This window comes from Peromyscus eremicus, chromosome 17, assembly GCF_949786415.1.
Source record: "Peromyscus eremicus chromosome 17, PerEre_H2_v1, whole genome shotgun sequence".
NCBI lineage: Eukaryota > Metazoa > Chordata > Mammalia > Rodentia > Cricetidae > Peromyscus > Peromyscus eremicus.
The window spans coordinates 14,742,338-14,767,827 of record NC_081433.1 but is presented as its reverse complement, the minus strand read 5'-3'; the positions used below and the strand labels follow the sequence as shown (position 1 = coordinate 14,767,827).

At 46.8% G+C, this 25,490-nt stretch overlaps 1 protein-coding gene across 2 annotated transcripts; it reads left to right on the top strand.

Moving 5' to 3' along the window:
* The first annotated feature begins 3,331 nt into the window (after positions 1-3,331).
* Positions 3,332-25,490, top strand: Slc25a15 (solute carrier family 25 member 15). 2 transcript variants are annotated; one of them, XM_059244547.1, is made up of 7 exons: positions 3,332-3,430; positions 5,748-5,862; positions 11,474-11,732; positions 17,694-17,831; positions 20,352-20,521; positions 21,894-22,052; positions 23,517-25,490. In XM_059244547.1, the coding sequence occupies exons 2-7, from the start codon at positions 5,808-5,810 to the stop codon at positions 23,639-23,641; spliced, it is 906 nt and encodes a 301-aa protein (XP_059100530.1). In that variant the 5' UTR covers positions 3,332-3,430; positions 5,748-5,807; the 3' UTR covers positions 23,642-25,490. The 2 variants fall into 2 exon arrangements, with proteins under 2 accessions (XP_059100530.1, XP_059100529.1); XM_059244546.1 differs by lacking the exon at positions 3,332-3,430 and adding an exon at positions 3,741-3,867.

Here is a 25,490-nt window from a genome sequence, read left to right as displayed (position 1 = left end):
TGCCTACATTAAAAAATTAAATATATCTTAAAAGAAAAAGAAGCCTCGATATCCTTGGCCCTGTTCAACTCCTTGAACAGAGTTGCCTAGGTACTTTATTTAGTGGGAATCTAAAGCTCTCCAATCAGTTCGTTTGTTCTTTTTTTTTAATCAGTTCTTTCTTTCTTTCTTTCTTTCTTTCTTTCTTTCTTTCTTTCTTTCTTTCTTTCTTTCTTTATCAGTTCTTTCTTAAGTATCAATATATTTGTGTCTCATTTCCTCGAACAAAAATACTAGGAAAGAGGGATTTTTAAGCTAGTCCAGGAACTGATTCCTACAGCCCCCTTACTTTGGAAAAGAAGTCTTCATAGAGATTAAGAGCACCTCTGGACAGGGCTCTCCTGAATCCAGTTTTCCCTGTAGCCGACCCACCCTCCCCGTTCCTCTATCTCTCTGAGACCCTCATTTGCGCCAGCCAACATGTCACACGTGGGGACTCATTGTGCAAACCAACCAGAGGATAAATGGACAAGCGTTTCTACAGAACGGCCAGCTTTATAGATTCGAGGCTTAAATTCCTTTCAGCAGAACCTCAGTTATTTCTTAGTTACAGCGCAAACTGAGGCCGAGCATTGTCAAGAGGATCTTAGGAGAAGTGTAGCGGTGTGGCGTGGGAGTCCTGGGAACCGAGCTGGAAAGAAAGGAGAGGAAGGAACCCAACCAGGACAAAAACAGGGCACTAGCCTGGGGACCAGGGGCTCATCAAGGTTGCCAAGTCACCACCTGGAGTAGCAGTGACCACATGGTGGCTCCAGTAGGTTGTCCCTGGAGGACAGAGAACCACAAAAGTGTGGCCACACAGCCATTCTGTGGCTAATTTATTTATTTATTTATTTAAGACTGGTTTTCTCTGGGTAGCCCTGGCTGTCCTGGAACTCACTCTGTAGACCAGGCTGGCCTTGTACTCAGAGATCCACCTGCCTCTGCTTCCTGAGTGCTGAGATTGAAGGCATATGCTACCACTGCCTGGCAGAGCTAAGGATTTTTAAATAAGAAAGTCACAAAAGGTCACACAAGGACTTTGACTACACATCCTGGCTCTTTTGATCTGTAACAGAAGGCCTGGTCTGTCCTCAATTAGGTTTCCCTTAGGTCTGCAAGGCCACTGGGCCAGGAGGCACAGCAAAGCTGCTGAAGGTTCGGACGTGTTAGGCCACATGTCACTCTGAACAACTCATCCAAATTCCCTGGCTTGTTTCTATAGTTACACTGTTACACTTGTTTCTATAGTTACACAAGTGCTAGGTCTAAGGGGCTGATGCTGACCAGTTCCCTACATATTGGGTTCTCTGACATTGTTACAGCATACACTAAGGCCAGGAAGAGCTGACCCTTGTACACTCATGTTACACACTAAAACACATCACACCAAATATTCAAGTCAGTGACACCCTTTATCAATCACTTAATTTTTAACTGGCTATAATCCAATACCATATTTTTTTTTGAGATAAGGGTTCATTATAGAGCCCATTTCTCCATCTTCCTGCCCAAGCCTCCTGAACACTGGACTGACAGGCTGGACCACCCTACCAGGCTTACTAGGGAGAGTAAGGCAGGGCATTGGGAGTTGGTAGTTAGCTTGAGCAACAGAATGAGATGCTATGTCAAAAAAAGAAAGGAAAAGGAAGGAAGGAAGGAAGGAAGGAAGGAAGGAAGGAAGGAAGGAAGAAAAAGAAGAAACTACAATATAGAAAATGGAAATAGTTATGGGAGGCTAAAGCAGAGTGGGAAGGTGGTGGCTAAGTGTCACATGAATCCCGAGAATCTTCTAATTTAGGGCTAGCACTAAAGATAACCGTATCCCTCCTGTGAACCACACTTTCTTAACTATTTTCAGCTTCTTTTGATTTCATTATATCTTTAAAATTTTATTACTTTTATGTGCAAATGTGTGTATGCAAGTGTGTGTGTGTGTGTGTGTGTCTGTGTGTGTGTGTCTGTGTGTGTGTGTACCCCCATGTACATGCAGACGTCTGCAGAAACCAGAAGAGGGTGGAGGGAGTTGGATCCACCAGGGCTGAACTTGCGAGCCACCATTTGTGGGTTCTGGGAACTGAACTCTAGTCCTCTGGAGGAACAGTGTTCTAATTTCACTCTGTGCTGTATAAAACACTCTGATAAACAGCAGCTTGAGGGAGGGAAGGGTTTATTTGGCATACACTTTCAGGTTGAGGGAAGTCAAGACAGGAACTCAAGGCAGAAGCCATGAAGGAATACAGATTACTAGCTCACTCTTTAGGTTGACCCCTGGCTCGATGTTTAGCTAGCTTTTTTATACAATCCAGGACCACCTGCCCAAAGAATGATGCCACCCATAGTGGGCTGGGTCCTCCAATGTCAATTACCAATGAAGACATTCTGGGACAGACACAACCTCAGACAAACCGGATCTAGGAAATTCCTCTCCTGCGGCTTCTCCTCTCATACAATTCTAGGCTTGAGTCAAGCTGACAAGCAGCAAGAGCTCTGTACCTCTGAACCATTCCAACTTCTAGATAAAGTGTTAGAGGAATATATCACTACGAACCACAAAACTAGGGAGGTTGCCTTGTAGCGGCAGTTTACACGGGTGCCTTTTCCATAATGATCCTGGGGATGGATTTCCTTGGGGGAGAAAGACTGAAATTTAAACCAATACAAAGCAAATGAACAAACAAGCAAATCAAATCTGATGGGCTAGGGACATAGCCTGGTTGGTAGAGTGCTTGCCTGGCATGCAAGAAGCTCTGGGTTTCATCCCAAGTACCTCATAAAACCAAACCTCCCTGCACTTGGAAGGTGGAGACAGGAAGATCAAAAGTTCATGGCCATCCTTAGCCATATAGCAAGTTAATCCTGGGCTAGAGAGTCCCTGTCTCTAAACAAATAGATAACTTTAATAGATGGACATAAGTGAATTTATGTTTCACCATTACCATTCTAATCATTTTCATTTACCGTTAAAGCCACAGCCTCCGGGGCTGGATAATGCTGGATAATGTCGGGAGACCTCAAGGTGAGTCCTCCTGGAAGCTGCCACCAACCCTCAGGGCCTGCCAGCCACGCTGCCAGTGTGGAGAGCAGACTTCCGGGCCTCGGGAGGGAGGGGCCTCGGGTGGGGAGGGCCGGCAGGGGAGGGGCTTCTGGAGGGAGGGGCCTCTGGAGGGAGGGGCCTCTGGAGGGAGGGACCTCGGTGGGGGGGGAAGGGTTGGGGGAGCAGTGGAGGGGTTTGGAGAGGGAGGGGCGGAGGGGAGGAGGGGCCTGGGGGCGGGAGGAGGGCCAGTGGAGGGTCTCGGGAGGGAGGGGAGGAGGGCCGGACCCACACTGCGACCTTAAAGAGTGTCCCGGGGCCGCCGCCGCCAGGGGAGCGCGGACGGCGGAGTGCGAGCCGGTGCAGCCAGGCGCGGCGGTGAGGTGGCCGGCGCAGGAGGGAGCGGGCGGGCAGGCGGGCGGGCGGGCGGGTTAGGGAACGCGGCCTGACAGTCCCCGCCCTGCCGCACACGTGCTGCGACACCGGCGCGGACCAGGCTTGCGGCCGGGTCCCGGGAGGCGCAGGGGGTCGGGCGGGCTCTGCCTCGAGCGGTGCCGCGCGGGGTGCGCGCGCTGCGCGGGGAGGCATCCCGTGCAGGCCGGGTGACGCGCTCCGCAGCTGCAGCAGTAGTGGGCACCCCGGTGCCCGGCCGAAGGGTTTGGATGGTGGTGGCATGCGGCCTCCTGCCACCCAGCTGCAGCGGGAGGAGACAGGTCTTCCCTAGCGAAATGCAGCCTCACCCGGTTCGACCACCGAAGAAGTTATTTTCCTCTCGGAACCAGTAGCCGTGTTGGCGTTGTTTCTGCGACTCCTGGGTAGTTTGAAGGAGGAGGGTGGGACGCTTGAAAGGATTCGGGTTTTCTACTCCAAACGGTACAGCAAGCTCCTAAGTCAGTTTAAATCCGTGAGTGCGGACCAGTCTGGTTTGTGCAAGTCCTGCATTCTCTTGGAGCCACAGTTCATACTCAGTTCCTTCTGCATGCTCTCTGGGTTCATCTGTTAGTACCGTTTCTGTTTTTTGTAATTTGACAGTTATCCCTGAGGAGGAGAGTTAAGTGGTAGAGTGCTTGGCTAGTATGCAGGAAGGTAGGTGTGATCTCCAGCACGGGAAAAAGCATTTTATATATATATATTAATCTGTTTTTGAAATTATAATTAAGATCATTTCCTCTCTCCACTTTTCTACTTCTAATTCATTCTATGCAACTCCCCGTCTGAAATTCATGCCCCCCACCCTTTTTTTTTTTAATTTTTTTTTTATTTTTGGAGACAGGGCTTCTCCGTGTAGCTTCGGTGCCTGTCCTGGAACTTGCTCTGTAGACCGGGCTGGACTAGAACTCACAGAGATCCACCTGGCTCTGCCTCCCAAGTGCTGGGCTTAAAGGCGTGCACCACCACCGCGGCTGGGCACTAAGATACTTTTTTCTGTGCCTTCCAACTTAGTAAAAGAAATGAATACATTGAAGTTTATCTGAGGCCACTTTGAATGTTACCCCTGTAGTCAGTCTTTTATTTTCCCTGCAAAAATGTAGCCCTGAGTGTTTCTGTAAACTACCGTGTTGCTAATTTAAAAAGAAACTTTTTTTTTTTAAGAAAAGAAAGTTCTTGGAATATAGTCATTGGCAAAGTGTTTTTACAAATTCTTGGTTGCTGCCATTATTTTCTTGACTTTCAGTATGGCTTTGGCCTTTGAAAGAACCTTGGCCTAATACACCAACCTCCTCAGTGTGATGAGGAATGAAACTGTCCTGTTATATGTAAATCGATTCTGTGTTTGGAGAAGATACAGAATAGTTTGAGCAATGGGTAATTTTGATCTTGTATGTTAAGGAGTCCTCCATTTTTTTTTCTAGTTAGCATTAAGTCCATGTCTCAGCAAGTTGGTTTTTTTTTTTTTTTTTTTTGTCTAAAGGTAGAGGAAGGCTTCAACACAAACATTTCAAGTTGTGCTGTAGAGAACGTTGGCCACTTGACTCTCTGAGACTTACCTCTAGGATTCTGGTCAAGTAAAATCCGAACCCAGTAGTCCAGATGTTGCACCGAAGTGTGGCTGGCCCACATTATCAGCCTTACCTGGGAGCTTGGGCTGTGAGAATCTCTGGTCCTACTTGAGGCCTGTTGAATCAGAATCTGAATTGTAACAAGACTTTAGGTAAATCGACACATTTACTGCTGAAATGTGATGGGATGGTGAGAAGAACAGGGTCAGGGATCTATTCTGGACCTTGTGGCAGTTTTGACTGCCTGTGCCTGGTAATTCTATAATCCACCTTGTCTAGACGGAGACCTCCGGTTTGGGAGCCGCTTGACTCAATGGAGCGCCTAGGCTCTGGTACTCAGTGGCACAGGCTGCTGTCTGAAATAATGACAGCCTGGTGAACTGGACTTTCACCATAGACCTCTGAAACACTAGTCTGGTGTGATCTGGGCCGTTTGTGATTGGTTCCTTTTCTGCTGTTTGTTGTCGAGGTTTTCATACAGATTGTTTGGAGTGCCGTAGGGGCTATAGTAGTGATACTGAGGAAGGTGTTCAGTGTGTGAGCTCTTGGAGGGGAAGTGGATTACTTGGCTGTGTTGATACATTAAACCTACTTAGGAACCCATTTTCCCGCTCCCCAAAGTTAAGGGGTAGTAACTTAGCAGGCTTAGAGAATGGGGGACCGCAGAGGCTAACTGAACATTTCCCTCTTCCCAGGGATATGTGGTGCACACCCTACACTCTAGAGAACTGCCTTCCACAGAACCCAGGGACACCATGAAGTCCAATCCTGCCATCCAAGCTGCCATTGACCTCACAGCAGGGGCCGCAGGTAATCCTCAGGAAAAAAAAAAAATCCTTCCCCCTATATTCCTGAAGTACTTCCCTAGAGTGGTTTGGAAATTATTACCCCATAGGTAATGTACTCTACCCTCAGAATGAATCAACTTAGTGGAAATGTGATATTGTTCAGAGCGTGGCAGCAAGTATGATACAGTAGTGTTTAGTTATATCAGAGCTTTACCAGTCAGTGCAGGATGACGATGTCCCTGGTATTGCTAGAAAACATCTCACTTCCAAAATGAACTGCTAGCTCACTTGGCTACTGTCACATGCTAGGGTAGGCATGTGGCAGTGGGTCACCCCAAGCTGGGCAGTCTTCAGACCTTCTGTAGTACAAAATGCCAGTTACTGTTCTTGTTTGATTTAAGATTTAGTTTATTTCTGTTCACGAGTATGTGTGTGTCTGTGGGAGTATCTGCCATGTGTGAGTAGGTGCCTGAGGTGACTGGAATTGCATATTGGATCCCATCCCCTGGAGCTGGAGTCATAGGCAGTTGTGGGCCACCCTCGTGGGCGCTGGGAACCAAAAGTAAGTCCCTGGAGAAATGCAGTAAGCTGAGCCCTTTCCCCAGCTCCCCTGTTACTTCTCTTACGGGCGATAGGAAAGAAAGGAAGGCCCCCTTTAGCAATGAGGCTGATATTCCTCAGTGTCTCCAGGCGTGGAAGGGAAGAAGATGCAGAATCTTTTGAGAATGGGCAGTTGAGGCTGACCCTCAGATCCTGAGCCTAAGGGCTGTCTGGAGCCAGGGCTGGTGACCTGAGGCCACTGTAAAAAGACTACCTTTAACATGTGGGTGTAAGGAGAAGCTTAGCCTGGGGCAAAAAGAATTGGATACCCATGATAGTCATTTTGTTTTCAGAGTTCCCTGTCATCTTAGGGGCAACGGCACACTGGCAGGCACATGTTTCCCAAGGGAACCTTTGATCTACCCTAGCCTCCCCCCCCATATTCAATTCTTGTAAATGGGGAGGCCAGAGCACCATGTTGCTTGATGTTCTCTTATCCAATATGACCTCTTGGGTCAACAGATCAAGTGTGGTCAGGGGACTACCACCTCTCATTCTGTCTGTCCTTTGTTCAGCTGTAAAAAAGTCCTGTACAGAGAACAACTCCCTCTCTCCCCCCTCCCCCAAGCTCTCCCCCCCCTCCCCCCATGAACCAAAGGTCAAAATTGGTTCAGAAGGAAGGCTGATAAGGATCCCCGGGCAAGGACACCTCTCCAGGCTTGAGACAGGAGTGTTCCAGTCTGGTGAGCAGGTCCAGCAGCTAGCAAGGTTGTGCCCCAATGTGTTAATTAACCACTGTGGGTCTTCAGGTCAGTCCCCACTACTTTGTGGAAGGGAGGATGGGCCAATCCCTTGGATCTCATTCTCTCCTCTTAGTGCTAGTCATAGGGTTAAGTCAATTCCCTCCTCTTAGTCTTAAATCATAGGATTAAGTCCATTCCCTCCTCTTAGTCCTAAATCATAGGATTAAGTCAGTTCCCTCCTCTTAGTCCTGGTCACAGGGTTAAGTCAGTTCCCTCCTCTTGCCTTCATGCCAGGCTGTGGAGATGCTGATTGGAAGTGACACAAACATCCGCTAGCTCTGGCTAGTGGAGAGCATTGTGTGTTCTACTCTTGCCTCTTCAGTAAGGTGTGCAGTCTCTTCAGAGAGTCTCAACTTTGGCAGTCTGTGCTCTCCCGTCAGTCTAAGAGCAAACAAGGCTTTATTGCAATAATTTTTCAAGAAGTTTACCTCTTCCCTGACCATGTGCATTCAGATATTTGAGTAGCACTTAGAGGTTATATTTTTATGTAAATTGCAATAATATTGTTGGGAGCCTTGTGTAGACGACAATTGCCAGCGGGCTTTTTCTGTTTTAAACAATGATAAGGTGTCCATATATTGACATTAATATTCTTCTGCTGCCTGTGGTTTGGGATCTCTCCCTGGGCTTGGGAACACAAGGCTGCCCCCAGAGATGCTGGATTTGTGATTTCTGAGCACAAGTTTGCTGGCGGGGGTAGGGACTTTGTTTGGGCAGGACGCTGGTCCGTGGAGGTGCTCTTTAGTGGCATTAGACTGCGTTCTATTGTGAGGGACCTGGAATGCAACCAGGAAGGAGCACTCTCACTTTTGAGGGTCCCAAAGTTTAGTTAGCATAGCAGGCCTTACAGAACTCTGGGTATCAATGTTCACTATATATGTAGAAAAATCGCCAGTTCCTGGCTTCTTGTTTTGTTGACATCTTTGTTTTAGTGTGCCTAGTGGGGCAGCAGCCTCCTCTGAGGTCAGAGCTGGTTTGAACTCTTTGCTACCCTAACTGTCTGGACTGGCAGATTCCTAGGTTTTGAGATTTTTTTTCCACTTGCACCGAGAACCCCCATGTTCCATGACCACCCCTCATTGGTGGAAGTGATTTATCTGTAAGTACAGAGTCAGCTGAGGTCAAGGGTCAGGATGGGATGTGAATGTAAATAAATTCTTGGTCTCCTTTCGATTCCCAGCAAAGCCACTCCCACCAGACAAGTTTCCCAGCCAGCTCATTGCTATTAAAGTTGTCTTTGTTCTGACCTGCACTCGCTGTGGGAGAGGTCCCAGGGAAGGCTCCTTGGGCAGCTGGGGTGAGAGCTGAAGCAGAGTTAGAGCATTGGGTAGTTACCAAACCAAGGCAGTGCACACCCCGAAAGCTGACTCTCAGAGGTGTGGGGAGTGCTTTGAGTTAGTTTAGTATCCCCCTTACACCAGGGAATGTCAGTCCCAGGCAGCTCTTGCGGTGTGTCTCATTATCTGGCACACTGGCTGGGAAGGAGGAATTTCACAGCCCTGAAGTTTTCCTTCTCAGTGTCAAAATAACAAGCACCCCAAAAACCATTTTGAAGGGATATCTTCAAAATGCCCTGCTTCCCCGTCCTGGAAAGTGGCATTGCTGCTGACTGGGGGTTTGGGGTTTCCCTGTTTGTCCTGCTGTAAGTTGTCCCGTCCCCGGTAATGGGCCTCAGTGACTTGTGATTTGCTGCTTGTGTATAGGAAACTGACAGTCTGTACATGATACTGTAGGACAGACTCTTTGTTGCTATGGTAAAATGTCCAAAGAGTAGTAAGTTCGAGGCCAGCCTGGTCTAGAGTTGAGTTCCAGGACAGCCAGGACTGTCACACAGAGAAACCCTGTCTTGGAAAAAAAAAAAAAAAAACAACCAAACATCCGGACTGTTAGTCAGCCTAAGGGAGGTTTATTTTGGCTCGGAGTTTCAGAGGTTTTATTCCACCCTGGTAGGAAGGGGTGGCAGACCAGAGAAGCTCACATCATGGCAGCCAGAAAGCATACACATCTGTACTATACACACCCCCACACTCAGAGGGGGAGAGAGAGAGAGAGAGAGAGAGAGACCTGGCTCTGCTTTGTCCTTTTTCTTCCCGATTTCCACCATTTGTATTATGTCTGGACACCAGCCCGTGGTGCTTCAGAATGGGTCTTTCTTCCTTAGTTAATGCACTCTGGAATTCACAGGCAAACCCAGAGGTCTGCCTTATTGGTCTCTTAGAGGCCTCTCAAGGCAGTCAAACTGACAGTGAGAATTACCCACCACAGTGACTGTTGGTTAAATGCTGAACATGAGCTGGTCTCGGTACCTCTCCCGAAGAGCGAGTGGAGGGAATTGCCTGTGGTATCCTCTCAAGAAGATGAGGCTTTTCGTTTGTCCTTTAAGGAGAAGAGAATAATCAGAAATACAACTTCTACGCAGGTGGAGAACCCTTCAATATTGGCGTTACTAATGTATAAATCTGAGAGCTGGGTTGGCACTGGGCTTGCTGGCTGCAGCTGAGGGTAGGCATTGGACCGAGTCCTGTCATACACATTATTGGGATTTAGCTCCTGTTTCATGAAGCTTTTACTTCATTATATTCATCACATAATAAGCAATAAGTGCTATCTGTCTGCACGTTCAGGCTGAGAGAGTTAACGTGCAAACGCTTCAGTTCAAATGTTAGTGTGCTGAACTACACGCCTCACTCAGTTTATCCAAAATGTGCACCCTAAAAGTCCTAACAGCCACCGATTCCTTGGAATAATTAAATTATTTTGCTGTGTGTGGGACACATCCCTAGCCCAGTAGTGTGTAGGAGAGAACAGTTCTGACGATAGGAGCGTCATCTTGACCTGTGGTTGTTTTCACTTTAGTCTCACTAGCGTGGGCTAGCCTGGCACTTGGGGTCCCCCTGCTTCCATCTCCTGAGTATAGGGATTACAGGCCCGCACCACCCACTCCGCTCTAACATCTTGTTAAATGATAGTCCAGTGATTCAGAATTGGAGATAATCAGGTGAAGCTATCCCGTTACTCTCCTGGAAGAAGCAGACAATAGCAAGAAAATCACAGAAATCGTTTTGTTTAATAGGTCAAGTCATTCTCAGACTCCTTGGAAGTAATACCTTGTCTATTAGTAAATAAATGAATTTTATGATGACATCCTCAGTGTCCTCCATCTCTACTTCCCACAGCACAGGTGCAATAACCATGAATAATATCTGAGTTGTAAAATTGCATTTCTTAAGCCGGGTAGTGGTGGCGCATGCCTTTAATCCCAGCACTCGGGAGGCAGAGGCAGGTGGATCTTTGAGTGTGAGGTCAGCCTGGTCTACACAGTGAGTTCCAGGACAGCCAGGGATACACAGAGAAACCCTGTCTTGAAAAACAAAAACAAAACAAAAACAAAATTGCATTTCTTAAATATTTTGTGTAAGCCTTCCATTTCGATAGCGTTTTAGTGGCCTCGTCAGATTAGCTGCTGGTCCCTGACCTAAGCAGGGGGGATCTGAAATGTGGGGCCTTCTCGACCTTGTGAGGGAGGTAAATATTAACCAGCGGCATGTCCTAAAACTTTGGTCCTAGTCCAGGGTCTACAGACGTTATGGGGCAATCACAGTTTGTTCTTATCCCTGTGTTCAGAACTCTCACTGAAGGAGTCTAATGCAATGTAGACTCAGTACATTTGGTATTCTTATAGTGTGGAAACGATTACAAGGCAGACTTCAGTCCATTTATACTAAGCAAAGGTAGTTCCCTAACTAAGTACAAGTCATTAATTAATTGATAGAGTTAAAATTCAAGTGCTTTTTTTTTTTTTTCAGGGTCCAATGTTTTGCCCTCAGGAGATTAATTAGCAGAGTTCTTGCTTTCCTTATCTGGCACTTGGCTTCTCTCTCATGTCCATAGTAGCTGTTGTTTAGTAACCACTTGTGGCCAGGTTTGCGCCAAGCCTGCCAGGTTTGTGCCAAGTTAACCGTATGAGATGGGTGTAGATGAAGAACAGAGGCTCATAGGGGTATCTACTGTCTGGACGGCACAGTGAAACCGAGTTCCAGCCTCCCCCAAACATTGGAATGGAGAAACCAAAACATCTCCCCTGTACACATGAGTCTCTTTAGGATTGGCCTCTGGTGCTGACCAGTGTAGGCACCTGCCAGAAGTTGTACTGAACTTGGCTAGACGATTGGGGGGGAAAGGCAGTCAGTCATTAGGAACGAAAATACCGCTAAACCATGGACAGCAAGCTACCGTTCTTCTTGTCCATGGCTGTAGACTCGTTCTAAAGACTCAACATCCTCCCTCTAGGGGGCACAGCATGTGTCCTGACTGGGCAGCCCTTCGACACGATGAAGGTGAAGATGCAGACTTTCCCAGACCTCTACCGGGGCCTCACCGACTGCTGCCTGAAGACCTACTCCCAGGTGGGCTTCCGTGGCTTCTACAAGGGCACCAGCCCCGCACTGATTGCCAATATTGCAGAGAACTCGGTGCTCTTCATGTGTTACGGCTTCTGCCAGCAGGTGGTCCGCAAAGTGGTTGGATTGGACAATCAGGCAAAACTGAGGTGAGTCACCGACGCTCGGTTGTTTCTTAAATAAGTGAACACTTGATTTCAATGACATGTGTAGGAAAGAAGTTTCCTTTCTAAAAATGACTCTGATGTTCTACACTGTCATGGCGTAAACAAATGCATCGTGGTAAGAGTCTTACTGTGTGTTTGGTCCCTATGGGAAGATGCTTTCCACATGAACAGAAGTGCTGGGCTACATCTGTAGAACATGGGACGTAAGTTTTAGGTTCCCTTTCATCAGTGGCGAGTATTGAAAGGGAACCTGAGCGATGCTAGACAAGAAACGTGGAATTTAGGAAGCTACAGATGGACCCAGCTTTCTTTGACTGAACCCTGCCTGTACATCAGACTTCATTTGTGCTGATCTTCCCTAGGCTCCTGTATTCAGAGACCAGGCAATTCATAAACCACTGGGATGCTTAGTCATCCCTCCTTCATATGTTGATTTATTTGAAATGATTTAAAATTATATTGGGGGAAGAGCTGGGGAGAAAGCTTAATTACTAAAATGCTTACAAGGCGCTAAATTAGATCCTTACCACCCACATAAAAAGCTGGACATGGTGTGTACTTAGAATCCCAGTATTGGGAAGGCAGAAGTAGAAGGAGATCTAGGGCCCCAGGTCCCAAAGAGAGATCCTTTCTCAAAAGACAGGTATAGCTCCTGAGAAACGCATACACACATGCACACCTCCATACATACATATGCACACAATCAAATCATTATATGTCATTTTTATACACACACACACACACACACACACACACACACACACACACACTGTTTATATTTGCAAAGGGCAGAGGCTTGTAGGCTGTGTCAGTAGGAATTGGAGCCTCTATTGCAGCCACAGGGTGACCCAACTGAAGTAGACTCCGTGGACACGGAGGTGTGTTCTGGAGACATCTACAAGATTCAGATGTGCTGTTTCATAGGCAAGAACTTCATCTTGATGGCAGAACTTGTGTTGAAAAACTGGGGACATCCAAGACAGTCCAAGGAGACGGTGTAGGACAGAGGAGGGCTGAGCGTGATCCTCCAGCCCTCCAGCTAAGGGAGGGCAGGAAGCAGAGCCCAGGAGACGGAAGCAGAGGGCCACGAGATTAGCATCCCACAGGGAGAGCGGACAGAAGCAAAGCACTAGACTACTGGCTTTCTTTAGCTGAAGGGGAGACATTCTATTTCAGGACATCTGGGTTTATCTCCCTCAGCTTCGTTAGTGATGGACAACATGGGAGAGGAGCCAGAGCTAAAGTGGGTCCTCAGGGAAGGTTCTGGTAGAAGACCCTTTGCTCCCCTCTGGGTAAAGTAACCAAAGAGATGGTGATGGGAACACACTCCTGGGGTTCCGGCCCTGCGTGTCCCTCCTCACCTCCCCTGCTTCGTCGCCTATGAACAGAGACTGGTTTGAGCACGTTGCCTTTTCTCCTTTGTGTTTTATTTGAGACATGGTCCCAGTGTGTAGCCTGGACTGGCCTGAAAGTCACCATCACCCTGCCTCAGCCTCCGCCATAGGGATGCCGGGTGCGCATTACTACGTTCACGTAGTCTTTTCTGAGGATGGACAGTAGGATGCTTTACAGCTCTGTGTCTCCACACCCTCTCCAGAAGCAAGAGTTGGGGTTGCCGAGAAAGGGTTGGAAAATGCCTCACTGTGTTCCTTGTGTGGAGTTTTGAGTGTGTTTATTTCATGTGATACCCACAGTATGTAGCTTCTCACCACACAAGTTCTTCAGTATGGACATCAGCCTGGTTAACTTACTCTAACCCAGCACTAGAATCTTTGCTGAGCTTAGAGTCTTCCCCTTTTCAGTCTTAGGAGACACTTGCTTTTTACTTGCTGGGCGAACAGTGCCTACAGTCTGCTGTACTCTGACATGTCCCACTGTCCCCCTTCCGCCCAGTCCTCTGTCTGTTAGACCAGCAAGGATACTGGTCAGATCTAGAGAGGGCGTTTATCAAGAGTGGCAAAGGGAAACAGTTAAAGCAAGCATTACTGTGGATTTCTGCAACCGCATCACAAATATTTGTGTGTCCTGGTTTGACCCTCATGTGGCGTTCTCCTTTGACCTTTGGTTGAATGAGATCTTACACAGCAGAGGCGTTTAGATCAAACAGCAGAGTCTTTCTTTTTTGAAAAGTTTCGTACAATGTATTTTGATCATATTCCCCACCCCCTCATTTTCTAGATCCTCCGTACCTCCCTACCAACTTTATGTTCTGTTTATCTTTTTTAAGACAAAGTAATAAAACAAGAAGCACACATACATACAAAAACATAAATCAACATGAACAAAGAGACCAGCAAGGCAAAAATACCCGAACAGAGCAAAATGAGATGAAGAGTCTACAGTGGATTCTTAGAAAACCCCATCCTACACTCTGTGCCCTTTCAATTCCAGCCGTACATGTTCATCCTACACGGAGAGCTGAAGGTCTGTGTGCCTGTTGTGTGCCCTGGAAAGTACTTAGGAGGAAGTCAAAGTCCGTGGAAGTGCTGACTTGGCTTCTCCCTTGTACTCTTAGGATGTTTTATGTTTGTTCAGATTCTGGAACCCTCCCAACACCTGAGGTTGAGTTGGCATCCATGTTTATTGACTGATACCTTTGTTCTAGCAAACTTGACACATTCTAGGTAATGACACCCATGGACAGTTGCCTGTCAGCGGGTTGATAGAGTCCCTGAGGCAGGCCTAGTATCGTCTGTAGGCTGGCCAGAAGACCGTTTGAAGCTTTGGCTTTTAACAGATGAGCTAAGGAGTTGTGAGAAGATGTGAACTAAACAGAGCAAGACACTTGCTCCACACTCAAGGATGTTGGTATGCCTGCTTGGCTCATCTTAGTTCGTGGTGGTAGGCTTAATTCTCTTAAGGTCAAAAAGAAGTCCACCCAGCAAACAGTCCTGCTTCCGTTAGCCCCATGGTAAGCCTGCTCTGCTGAGTCCTGAATGTTCTAGAGACCAGCTCAGCCTGCAGACAGCAGCTGCTGTCTGATGCAGAGGCGAGGCTACAGAAAACCAAGGCCAAAGCTGGAAGCAAGAGAAGCTTATTTAGCTTACAGTAGCCTGGGGGTACAAGAGCTTGGGACTGGGGCTGGCATCTGCTTGGTTCTTCTACAGTGTCTTCTGGCTGTATGATGGCATTGCAGATGGAATCATGATGGGAATGTGTGAGGAGAGGTCACCAGCTACTACAGGAAACTCCGCTCTTGTGGGAGTTAGTGCAGTCCTGTGAGAGCTGTATTGGTGTCTGTCCCCCTCTTCCCGAAAGGATGGCAGCATCCTAGGACCCACCTTTTTTTTTTTTATAATTGAAACTTTTTTTTTTTTTTGGTTTTTTGAGACAGGGTTTCTCTGTGTAACAGTCCTAGCTGTCCTGGAATTCATTCTGTAGACTAGGCTGGCCTCGAACTCACAGAGATCTGCCCGCCTCTGCCTCCCAAGTGCTGGGATTAAAGGCATGTGCCACCACTGCCCCGCTGAAACATTTTTTTTCCATACAATATATTTCGATCATGTTTTTCCCCTCTCTCAATTCTTCCCAGATCCTCCCTACCTCTTTACCCAGACTTCATTTTCTCTTCCTCCCCCCTCTAAAGCAAACAAAAACAAAACAACAACAAATAAAACAAGAAACACATACAAAAGAGTCCCACAAAAATGGAGGTCAAAATAAACAAGCAAAGACCAGTGAGACAAAAAAAAAAAAAATGCACAAAGCAAACTGAAACAAAAAGTCTACAAAAAATGCCACTACATTCATTTTGTGTTGTCCAGTTACTTCAGGGAAGTGTGAATATACCCAGTGAGACTCCTCCGGAGAAAACTCATTTCTCCTTTCCTGCCAAGTATCAGTTTTAGTAGCCGATTAGGGGTGGGTGCCTGTGTCCATTTCTCCCTTTTCAGTGCCAGAACCCCATCTGGCTGTGTCAGTCTTATGGCATGCTGCCATAGTCTCTGAGTTCATATGGACATCAGTCCTGTTGTGTCTGGAAGACACTGTTTCCTTGGAGTCATCCACCCTCTCTGGCTCTCACAGCCTTCCCATCTCCTCTTCCACATAGATCCTGAGCTCCGAAGGGGAGGGGTGTGATGAAGACATCCCATTTCAGACTGCGCGCTCCAAAGTCTCTCACTCTCTGCACATTGTCCAGTTGTGAGTCTCTGTGTTAGTTTCCCATCTACGGCAAGAAGCTTCTCTGATGAGGGCTGAGTGAGGCACTGGTCCATGATTATTCCTAATGAATATGCCATTAGGGATCATTTTATTACTAAGTTCCTTTAGTAGAATTACAGTTTTAGGTTTTCCTTTAAGCTAATGGCCATGTCAGGTATGGGTTCCAACTCATGGAGTAGAGGCCTTAAGTCCGATCAGAAAGTGGTCTGTTATCTCCGTAATTTTTGTGTATGTCTTGCAGGTGGGTCACTGTTGTAGGTCACAGGGTTTGTAGCAGGGAGCTACTGATGACTCTAGTAGCATGTGGGGTACCTTCCAGGACCACGAATGCTCGTCAGTAGAGGTGAAGCGTCTAGTCAGACACCAGCTTGACTGCTCTGTTTGATGACGTATGTGAGGGTTGTCTTCAGCCGTGGGGCTTTACCCTCCGGTTGTGGAGAGTGACCAATAACGTTGGCAATGACCTGTAATGTTTGGGGGTTTCCATGGGTGGGCCCCACCTCTTAAATGTCCCATCACCTCCACAACGAAGGGTCAAGCTTCCATCACACAAGCTGTTGGGCCACATACACAAACCATATCAGATCTTAACAGAGGTCATAGCTGAATTGGGAAATCGTTTTGTGATCACAAAAACCTAGATTGGTTTTTATCTGCAGTAGTTAGATTCCATATCTGGTTACTCCAGATTGGATTTGGGGCCAGAAGGAATATTGTCACAAATATACTAAGGTATCAATAGACTGAATTTGGGGAAGTAGGATTGTAAGTGACCTCTCTCCTGTGGTCCCTCCTTTTTTCTTTATGTGCTTTAGCTTGGGCTACTAAACAAAATGCCGTCCATTAGGAAGCGTCAACAAACATTTCTTCTGGAGGCTGCCAAGTCACGAATGAAGGTGCCACCAGGCTCAAGCCTTGGTTCAGACATGGTTTTGTCCCTGTCCTCACCTGGCAGAGAGAGCAAGATATAGGCCATAGATCTCGTGATGAAGGTCTCATGTAGCTAGAGTTTTCCTGCCTGGCCCACAGTCAGGACAAATCTCTCTCATCTGCCAGTCCCACAGCCGCTCAGACCTGACCAAGTAAACACAGAGACTTATATTGGTTACAAACTGTATGGCCATGGCAGGCTTCTTGCTAACTGTTCTTACAGCTTAAATTAATCCATTTCTATAAATCTATACCTTGCCACATGGCTCGTGGCTTACCGGCATCTTCACATGCTGTTTGTCATCGTGGAGGCTGGCAGTGTCTCTGACTCAGCCTTCCACTTCCCAGCTTTATTCTCCTCCTTGTCCCGCCCACACTTCTCCTGCCTGGCTACTGGCCAATCAGTGTTTTATTTACCCACCAATCAGAGCAACACATTTGCCATACAGAACATCCCACAGCAGTCTCATCCTCAGGAACCAATCTATTCCTGCTTGCCTCTTAAGAGCCCTGGCTTTCAACGCTGTTACACATCGGTGGTTAGGTTCTCAGCACACGAATGGAGGGGAGGGGGACATAAGCACGGGTGTAGCTAAGCCGTCAGGCAGACCTGGGTTTGATTCCTAGCATGCCACTCGAGGTGTGTGGCTTTGGGTACATGTATGACTTCTCAGTGCCATTCCTCGTGGAGCTGAAGTACTGCAGTCCGCTACAGGGTCTCAGGACTCTTAGATGGGAAGCGCATGTAGCATGTAGCATGTAGCAGTCCTTCTCTCATCCCCGTGTTCTCTCTGTGTGGTGAGTGCCGAGGGGACATACGAGCTGACAGTCCATCCTCCGTCCTTTCAGTGACCTCCAGAACGCAACAGCTGGCTCCTTCGCCTCCGCCTTCGCCGCGCTGGTCCTCTGCCCCACGGAGCTTGTGAAGTGTCGGCTCCAGACCATGTATGAGATGGAGTCTTCGGGAAAGATAGCTGCGAGCCAGAAGTAAGCACTGTTTATTCACAGATGTTAGGTTTTTTTCATCTTGGTGCACTGTGTTTTCATTTTATATTGTTAAAATTAAGTGCCAAGTGTAGAAACAGCTTTCCCTATTCGAAAATACTGTGTCAGGGGATTTTCTGAGAAGACTTTTTATTATGTTTGGACTCACTACCTACCCTAGCTTAGGAAGTTATTCAATACTGTAGAAATGGAGACACCAAGGAGCCAACTGTCCCCTTTGTCCTCCGGGGTGCATAAGGCATGATCTTCAGCCATATTTGGGAGACAGCTTTGAACTGGGTCTGAGGGCTGAGCTGAGTGTGGATTTAGAGTCTGAGGTGAGTGTTTCATACCCTTTCACATGGGTGTTCAGGCTTATCACCACAATTTAGTGGCAACTCCCACCCTTTCTAAACCGTCATCTGTCCTTGGTAAGAGTCCAAGTTCTGAAAACATGCATCAGAAACCTTTGTAAGTAGAGCTGCTCTCTGGTCCTGTCACTGATCAGCTTAGACATGAAAGCAGCTGGTTGTCCACTGTGGTGAGGATATAAATACCACATGTGTCTAGAATTAAAAAACTGTCTATTATCCTTATTAATCACAAATTGTGCCTATTTATCTTGACATGTGGCTGGTTGAAGATCTGGTCAAGGGTGTTGCCATCACCCAAGGGCTGTAAATCTTCTGGGGAACCAGTCAACAAACTGACCAGTAGTCAGTTTCCTCCCCTGCTATTCATGGCCTAGGAGTCTACCAGTATAACGCTTTAAAACAGTGGTTCTCAACCTGAAGGTCATGACCCCTAGATGTTGAATGACCCTTTCCCAAGGGTCGCATATCAGATATTCTGCATATCAGATATTTACATTCCAATTCATAGTAGTAGCAAAATTACAGTTATGAGGTAGTAATGAAATAACTTTACAGTTGGGGATTACCACAACATGAACTGTATTAAAGGGTTGCAACATCAGGAAGGTTGAGAACCACTGCTTTAAAGGGTTATTTCTGAACCAGAACCTACCGACAGTACTATGAATACATACAGATCATAAGCGGGCAGTTCTTTTTTTTTTTTTTTTTTTTTGGTTTTTGAGACAGGGTTTCTCTGTGTAGCTTTGCGCCTTTCCTGGAACTCACTTGGTAGCCCAGGCTGGCCTCGAAACTCACAGAGATCCGCCTGGCTCTGCCTCCCGAGTGCTGGGATTAAAGGCGTGCGCCACCACCGCCCGGCTAGTGGGCAGTTCTATAAACAGTCACGAAATGAATGGGCCTTTGTAACCAGTGCCTAGAGTAAGAAACAGACTGTTGACACCACCACACACAGGCTTGGATGCAGGCTCAGGTGTTAAGTTGGGGTCACTTAGTATGTTCACATGTGTGGTGGGAACAGAGTTCTCAGAAGGAAGATGGTGGCTTATGGCCTTTGTCACTCGGGGAGTCAATGTGACGTCTCTCCGGCTCCCTAAGAACAAAGTGAGCAATTCAGTAGTTACACTGAGCATGTGGCATTCTGCTTGATCTCAGCGTGTATACAACCTACCACAGGGCGCACTGTGGTGGAGATGGCGGCCGGCTGGGGTGTCTGGCCCTGAAACTGCTCCAGGAGCAGGGCTCATTTGCAAAAGGGACTTCTCTACATCCCTTCCGCTTGAGAGACTCAGTTCTGGGTGTTCCTCCAGTCCCAAGGGCTAGAGCTCGACCCTCAGAGTTCCTTGTCTTGCCTTCAAGTGACGCTCATTCCTCTGGACCACCTGAACACATTATCCTAAACACACAGTGACGGCCACTGTTGGCCGTCAACGTGATAGAATCTAGATTCACCTAGGAGTCAGTATCTGGTCAGTATCTCTTTATTCAGTCGACTGAGGTAGGAAGGAAGACGTATAAAAGAGGTGGCGCCATTACCGGAGCCTGGGCCCTAGACTGCACAGCAGGAAGTCAGCTGAGCACCAGCGGTCCTTGCTGTCTGCTCCCTGACTGCAGATGCAATGTGATCAGCTGCCCCGGGCTCCTGCCGCACTACCGTGCCCCCACCGTGGACTGTACCCCTGAACTGTGAGCCCAAACCAAGCTCTTTCTCCCTCCAGTTTACACCTTGCCCAGTGTTTTATTACAACAAGTAACTAATACACCCACAAGCTGGAAGAGATGGGGCTCCAGGGGGCAAGGCACTGAGCAAGTGTAGTATTGTTTATCTATGTCCAGCCCCAGATGGCTCCTTATTGTAAGTCATTTTTACGTAGTCACTGTTGAAAAGACGGGCGCTAACCCTTTTACATCTCAGACAATGTAACTTATAGTAGTTAGCAGGCCTGCTTAGGCACAGGTAAGGAAGCAGCTGGTTGGGTGAACAGAGGTCCCACTAAGTCTAAGAGTAACAGGTGTGCTTCAAAGGGAAGGGCAGGGCACAGGAAAACCCAGTTATAGGAAAGCTGGTCACGTAAGCCACCCTTGGTACAAAAATCTCTTTGCGTGCACATACCCTCACTGACTGTGCCTCCTGCTTTGTCTCTCCCAGCACAGTTTGGTCAGTCGTGAAAGAAATCTTTAGGACCGACGGCCCCTTGGGCTTCTACCACGGACTCTCAAGCACTTTACTTCGAGAAGTACCAGGCTACTTCTTATTCTTCGGTGGCTATGAACTGAGCAGATCCTTTTTCGCATCAGGGAAATCAAAAGATGAACTAGGTAAATGTATTCCCATTGACAACATTTGGGGTTAGTAGAGTCAGCCTCCTGGGTTTCCTGGTTTCCACAGGTTCTGTGTACGGTGTGCACCTTCCTGGGAGTCCACCCAGCACTGGGGAGCTTCTGGGTGCCAGGAGGTAAAATGGCAGTAGGTGTTGGCTAGCACCGTCTCCCGAGGGAAATTTCCTAAAGACAAGCTCTCAAGCCTTGTATCTCAAACTTCTTTGCTGCATTAGCATTGTTAGAGCTGTCTCTTCTTCTGGGTAGTACTAACTGTTCTGCGTCCATTAGAGGAAGAAATGGAGATTATTTTCCTGATGGAGAAATCAACTATCAACAATCTCACAATAAGCTTTAAAAGCTTTTTTTAATTCATTAATTGCCTGTCGTTGCAATTACAAAGTAAGATTGTCTGCCAAGCCCTGTCTCTGACATCAAATCACAAATAAGTTTGTTCCCCAAACATTGTTTATTCATTATCCATTAAATAAGTACTTCCTGATAGATCTGCTATTTAGGCATTTAATTAACAGGGTTCCTCAAGCTGTTTGTGGGGTGCCCTGTGCATGCAAGATGTTCAATCGCATCCCTGGCCATTTCCCCCACTACAGATAGCAACCTCCCTCCAAGGAGGAATAAAAACAAACAGAATAACGTAGCTTCAGAACTTGTCAGTATTCCCTGGGGAGACCAAGGCAGCCTTGCTTGAGAACCACTGTATTAGATGTTAAGGTCGTTTCAAGACAAAAACAGAACTAACGACAGCCATGCGGCATGTGCCATTGATGAGATCAGTCTCGTTTAATGTGCTGGTTGGGCAGCCTAAAATACGTTTCTGCTTTTAAGTTGCATACCTAAGTATCAAATATCCACCTAGAGTTCTATCTCTGCCTTGAAAACCCTAGCTCTGAGTGTAAGGCGGGCAGGTAATGAGGAAATTGGTCAGTGCTTATCAGTGTCATAAATGGAAACAATCCCTGTTGCACCTGTCTAATGTAGTACATTTTTCAAATGTGATAACAAATCATGGTGTTTTGGGAGCAGTACATAGACTTTTTTTCTTTCCTGTCACAGTGGAGGAAGATTAGGGCTATTGGTGGTTAAAGTTGAGAAAGACGTGGACTGTATTTTAGTGGCTGTTTTCTCATTTCCAGTGATGTGAGAACCGTTGGCTGTGGGTGGGTCAGCCCCAACTGGAGGACGAGGTTGGGGTGGGGACTCAGTACCTGAGTGACCAGCTGGCCTTGATGAGGCCTGGGGATACTCCAGCCTCTTAGCCAGAGCCTTGAATGTTTGTCAAGGAGTTGACTGTTCCATGCGCTCTGGAAACGCCATCTGAAACAAAGTGCCACTTTCTGCTTTCCTTCCCTAGGTCCGGTCCCACTGATGCTAAGTGGTGGATTTGGTGGAATTTGCCTGTGGCTGGCTGTGTATCCGGTGGATTGTATCAAATCTAGAATCCAAGTTCTTTCTATGAGTGGCAAACAGACAGGACTAGTCAGAACTTTTCTGAGTATCGTGAAGAATGAAGGTAAGGCTGCTGTGGGCAGAGACTGGGGTGTGTCCACAGTGATTATCTCTGTGAAATGGATCCATCTAGGGTTAATTAGCCCCATGACTGCTTTTTTCTCCCTGCCTCATGACCTTCTCCTAACACTGGCTTTCTATTCCCAAACCATTTGCTTTATCTTATTTTCATTGTTCTCAAAAATGTTTAAAGTTCTTTTTCCTAACTTTTGGGCCAGGTACCTGGCAGGATTCTTTTTATTCTAAAGACCTTGGGGGTGTTTTTAAGATACAGACTTTGTCTAGAGGGAAGAATGTTTTGAGGTGAGTAGCATCACCTCATTTACATAATCCAAATGTGAAAAGACCCCTACCACGACCATTAAGGCGTTAAAAGAATATATTGGATATATATTCTTATTATGTTACAATTAAAAGAATGTAATACAACATCTTTAGCAGTAAGACCTCTGGAATGAGAAATGATCTGAGCAGTCTGTAGAGATGATTTGCTGTCAGGTTTTAGAGTTATGTAGGATACAGACTTTTTAAGTCACATTTGTATGACATCAACCCAAAGACCGGTCTTTCTGGCATCCACCTTATAGGCATCTTAAAACTAGGGTTATGGGAAGTCTTGAACGGAAGAAAGGAAAGAGGTAAATGATTTATAATTATAATCTAAAAAATAAAATAATTCAGGTGGAGAGATGGCTCAGCGGTTAAGAGAGCATTGGCTGCCCTTCCAGAAGTCCTGAGTTCAGTTCCCAGCATCACATGATGGCTCACAGCCATATATAATGGGACCTGATGCCCTCTTCTGGCATGAATGTGTATGTGTGGCTAGACCACCATATACATGAGATAAATAAATCTTTAAAAATAAATAAATAAAATAATTTAAAAAGCGAAATAGATGAGGTCAAAAACATCATTATCTATAAAACAAAACAGAAAGTACCTTGGATTATGAACTTGTGCTTTAGGTCTAAAGAGAGAGTACAGTGACCCAGGGACATGTTTAATTCGTAACTCAAACAGAATGCAGGTATCTTTGTATCACCGCTTCTGCATGCCTTCTCCAGATTGGCCAGGCACACCCTTGTTCAGTCCCTCATCTGAGTCTCCCCCATGACCATGCTGAGCAGGGTGAATACATCTCTGGGGTCTCTTGCTAGCCCCTCTGGCTCTTTGATTGTCTCCACCTGGCCGTGTTAGCCCTTAGCTCTGCCCTGTCCATACTGCCCGAGTCCTCCAGGCATAGCATTTGCATTGTTATTTGAGCATCAGTCAGCTTTGCCAAGGGGCTTGCCACTTACCCTGTTCCTGTAGTCTGTTGAGGGAAACCTGAGAGCAAGCCCCTTCGTTCATCACAAGGGCTTTAGTACTGTGTCTGAGTGTGTGGGCACAGATGATCTCTACTGTGCAGCTGCACGTGTGCCCTCAAGTAAGCGCTGTCACAGTCTTGGATTGCCCTTCTGTCTTGCAGGAATAACGGCCTTGTATTCTGGACTGAAACCTACTATGATTCGAGCCTTCCCTGCCAATGCGGCACTGTTTTTGGCCTATGAATACAGCAGGAAGTTGATGATGAGCCAATTTGAAGCCTACTGAAGTGTCCTGGATTCAAGGCAGCCTTTAGTTTAGTGACTGTCGTTAACTCAGGGTTTCACGGAGTACAAGAACAATGCGGGATTATTTGATTAATTGGGACGTTTGTCCTCGTCTTCCCTTCTTCTACTCAGAGTCTTAGACTTGGTGGAAGGACCTCTGTTCTACACAGTATCGTTTCTGCCCATTGTTGCACCAAAAGAGAAAAGTCGCTGCCTTGCCCTTGGTGGAATGTACGGGCAGCTAGCTGGTGGCCTTACGTAGACTGCCTTCCTCTCAGGACAGAACTGCTGCGGAAGCCAGGGGTACACATTGCCATTTAGATGGCCCTAAGTTGAGGAAAACACAATTTTGTTCCATGTCTAGTTGTAAATGGTGACCAATGTCTTTGCAGATGGTTATAAATGACTGCTTAACCCACCCTAGACGTAGGGCCAAAGGCTGCAGAGCCTGTGCACTAAGAGGTTTTTAACTTTTTGTGGTACATTAAAGCTAAAACATCTACCTATATTTTTAGATAAACTTATACACGTACTTGTGTGGCTTCTACATTCTTGATGAAATTTCAGGATGAATATCCTGGATTTTTTTTCCATGCTGCTCAACAGTGCCATTCGTTTTCTAGGTGGGCTTATTATTTTGCACTCTGGGCTTGGTAGGAGTGGCCTGGAGTGTTGGTGCTCTGAAGGGCAGCAGAGTACCCACCAGCTTCCCTTCTCACTCAAAGAGCTTCCTCCCCTCGTGCTAGAGTCATGGTCGACAAGGGGTGCCCTGCCATGCTCTCGTGAAAACTGACAGCAGCTCTTACCTGGTCTCAGCAGGAACCCGGGGTGCTCTTCTGGTCCTGGGTATGGAACCACTCTGAACCCAGTGTCTCTCTGCCTCCACCAATCAGAGGCCCTTAAGGAAGCAGAGATGAAGTCTGGGCTCCCTGCTTTCATCACAGGGTCCTAGTCCCGGGGAAGTCCGAAGGAACTCACTAATTAGGCACCACAGCATAAGTATATCAGGGCTCACCCTCCTGAAGTTCACCCTGGGGCCCATAACTCCTTGATTTGCCTCTACATTTGGAGCTGGCAGTCTGTGAATTTTAATGACTGTAGAGGGTGTGTAAATTTGGAAAGCATCGTGACATAGTAAGAACATTTTTATTAAACTAGGGAATATGTAGCAGCCAACATCTCATAGTCTGCAGTACGTCCAAGACCAGTGGGGCTGACAGTAGGCTTTGTTCCTACTCTGCCTACAAAGCTGAAGGAAGTCGGCTGACCTTATTCATGCCCTCTTGCCACAGTGCCAGCAGCACAAGGTCGGGAAAGCATAGTGCTCCCCAAAAGGGAGGGGGGCCACTCAGCATCCCTGGGCTGGCACTTTAGGAGAGAACCGTCTGTCGGTCTGCTTTAGTTCCCTCTCTTGTATGGCCAGTGGCTACTGAGTGGTGCTTCATCTCAACAGCTCTGGATACAAGCACCAGAGGATTGATGTGGGAAGAGGACTGGCCCAAGCTGTCATCTCCCTTTCTGGTGCCTGAGGTCTAGTTCATATTGTCCCTGTTGGCCGTGTGGCTTCTCACAGTCTGCCCATTGAAGATTTGTGGCCTTCTAGAGAAATAGTAAGAAACAAAGGAAGTGAAAAATGGAGACCTAAGGAGAATTTTTTATTTTTCTGTTGGTTTAATGTGTGGGTACAATTGAACTTGAGACAAAACCAGAACTTGAGATATTTTGTTTAAAGAAATGAGTACTCTATCATTATTAAATAAACCTAATGTGAGTCTATGATGAGTTTCATTTAGATACATTATATTTATATCAAGGACCAATAGGAATATTAAAGATGTATGGATAATAAA

What these genes read in the sequence shown, in the direction of transcription:
- Slc25a15 (XM_059244547.1), top strand. Translation starts at nt 5,808, where the DNA reads ATGAAGTCCAATCCTGCCATCCAAGCTGCCATTGACCTCACAGCAGGG. An exon ending in GACAATCAGGCAAAACTGAG is followed by an intron (nt 11,733 to 17,693) that starts GTGAGTCACCGA and finishes CCGTCCTTTCAG; the next exon opens with TGACCTCCAGAACGCAACAG. An exon ending in GAAATCAAAAGATGAACTAG is followed by an intron (nt 20,522 to 21,893) that starts GTAAATGTATTC and finishes TTCCTTCCCTAG; the next exon opens with GTCCGGTCCCACTGATGCTA.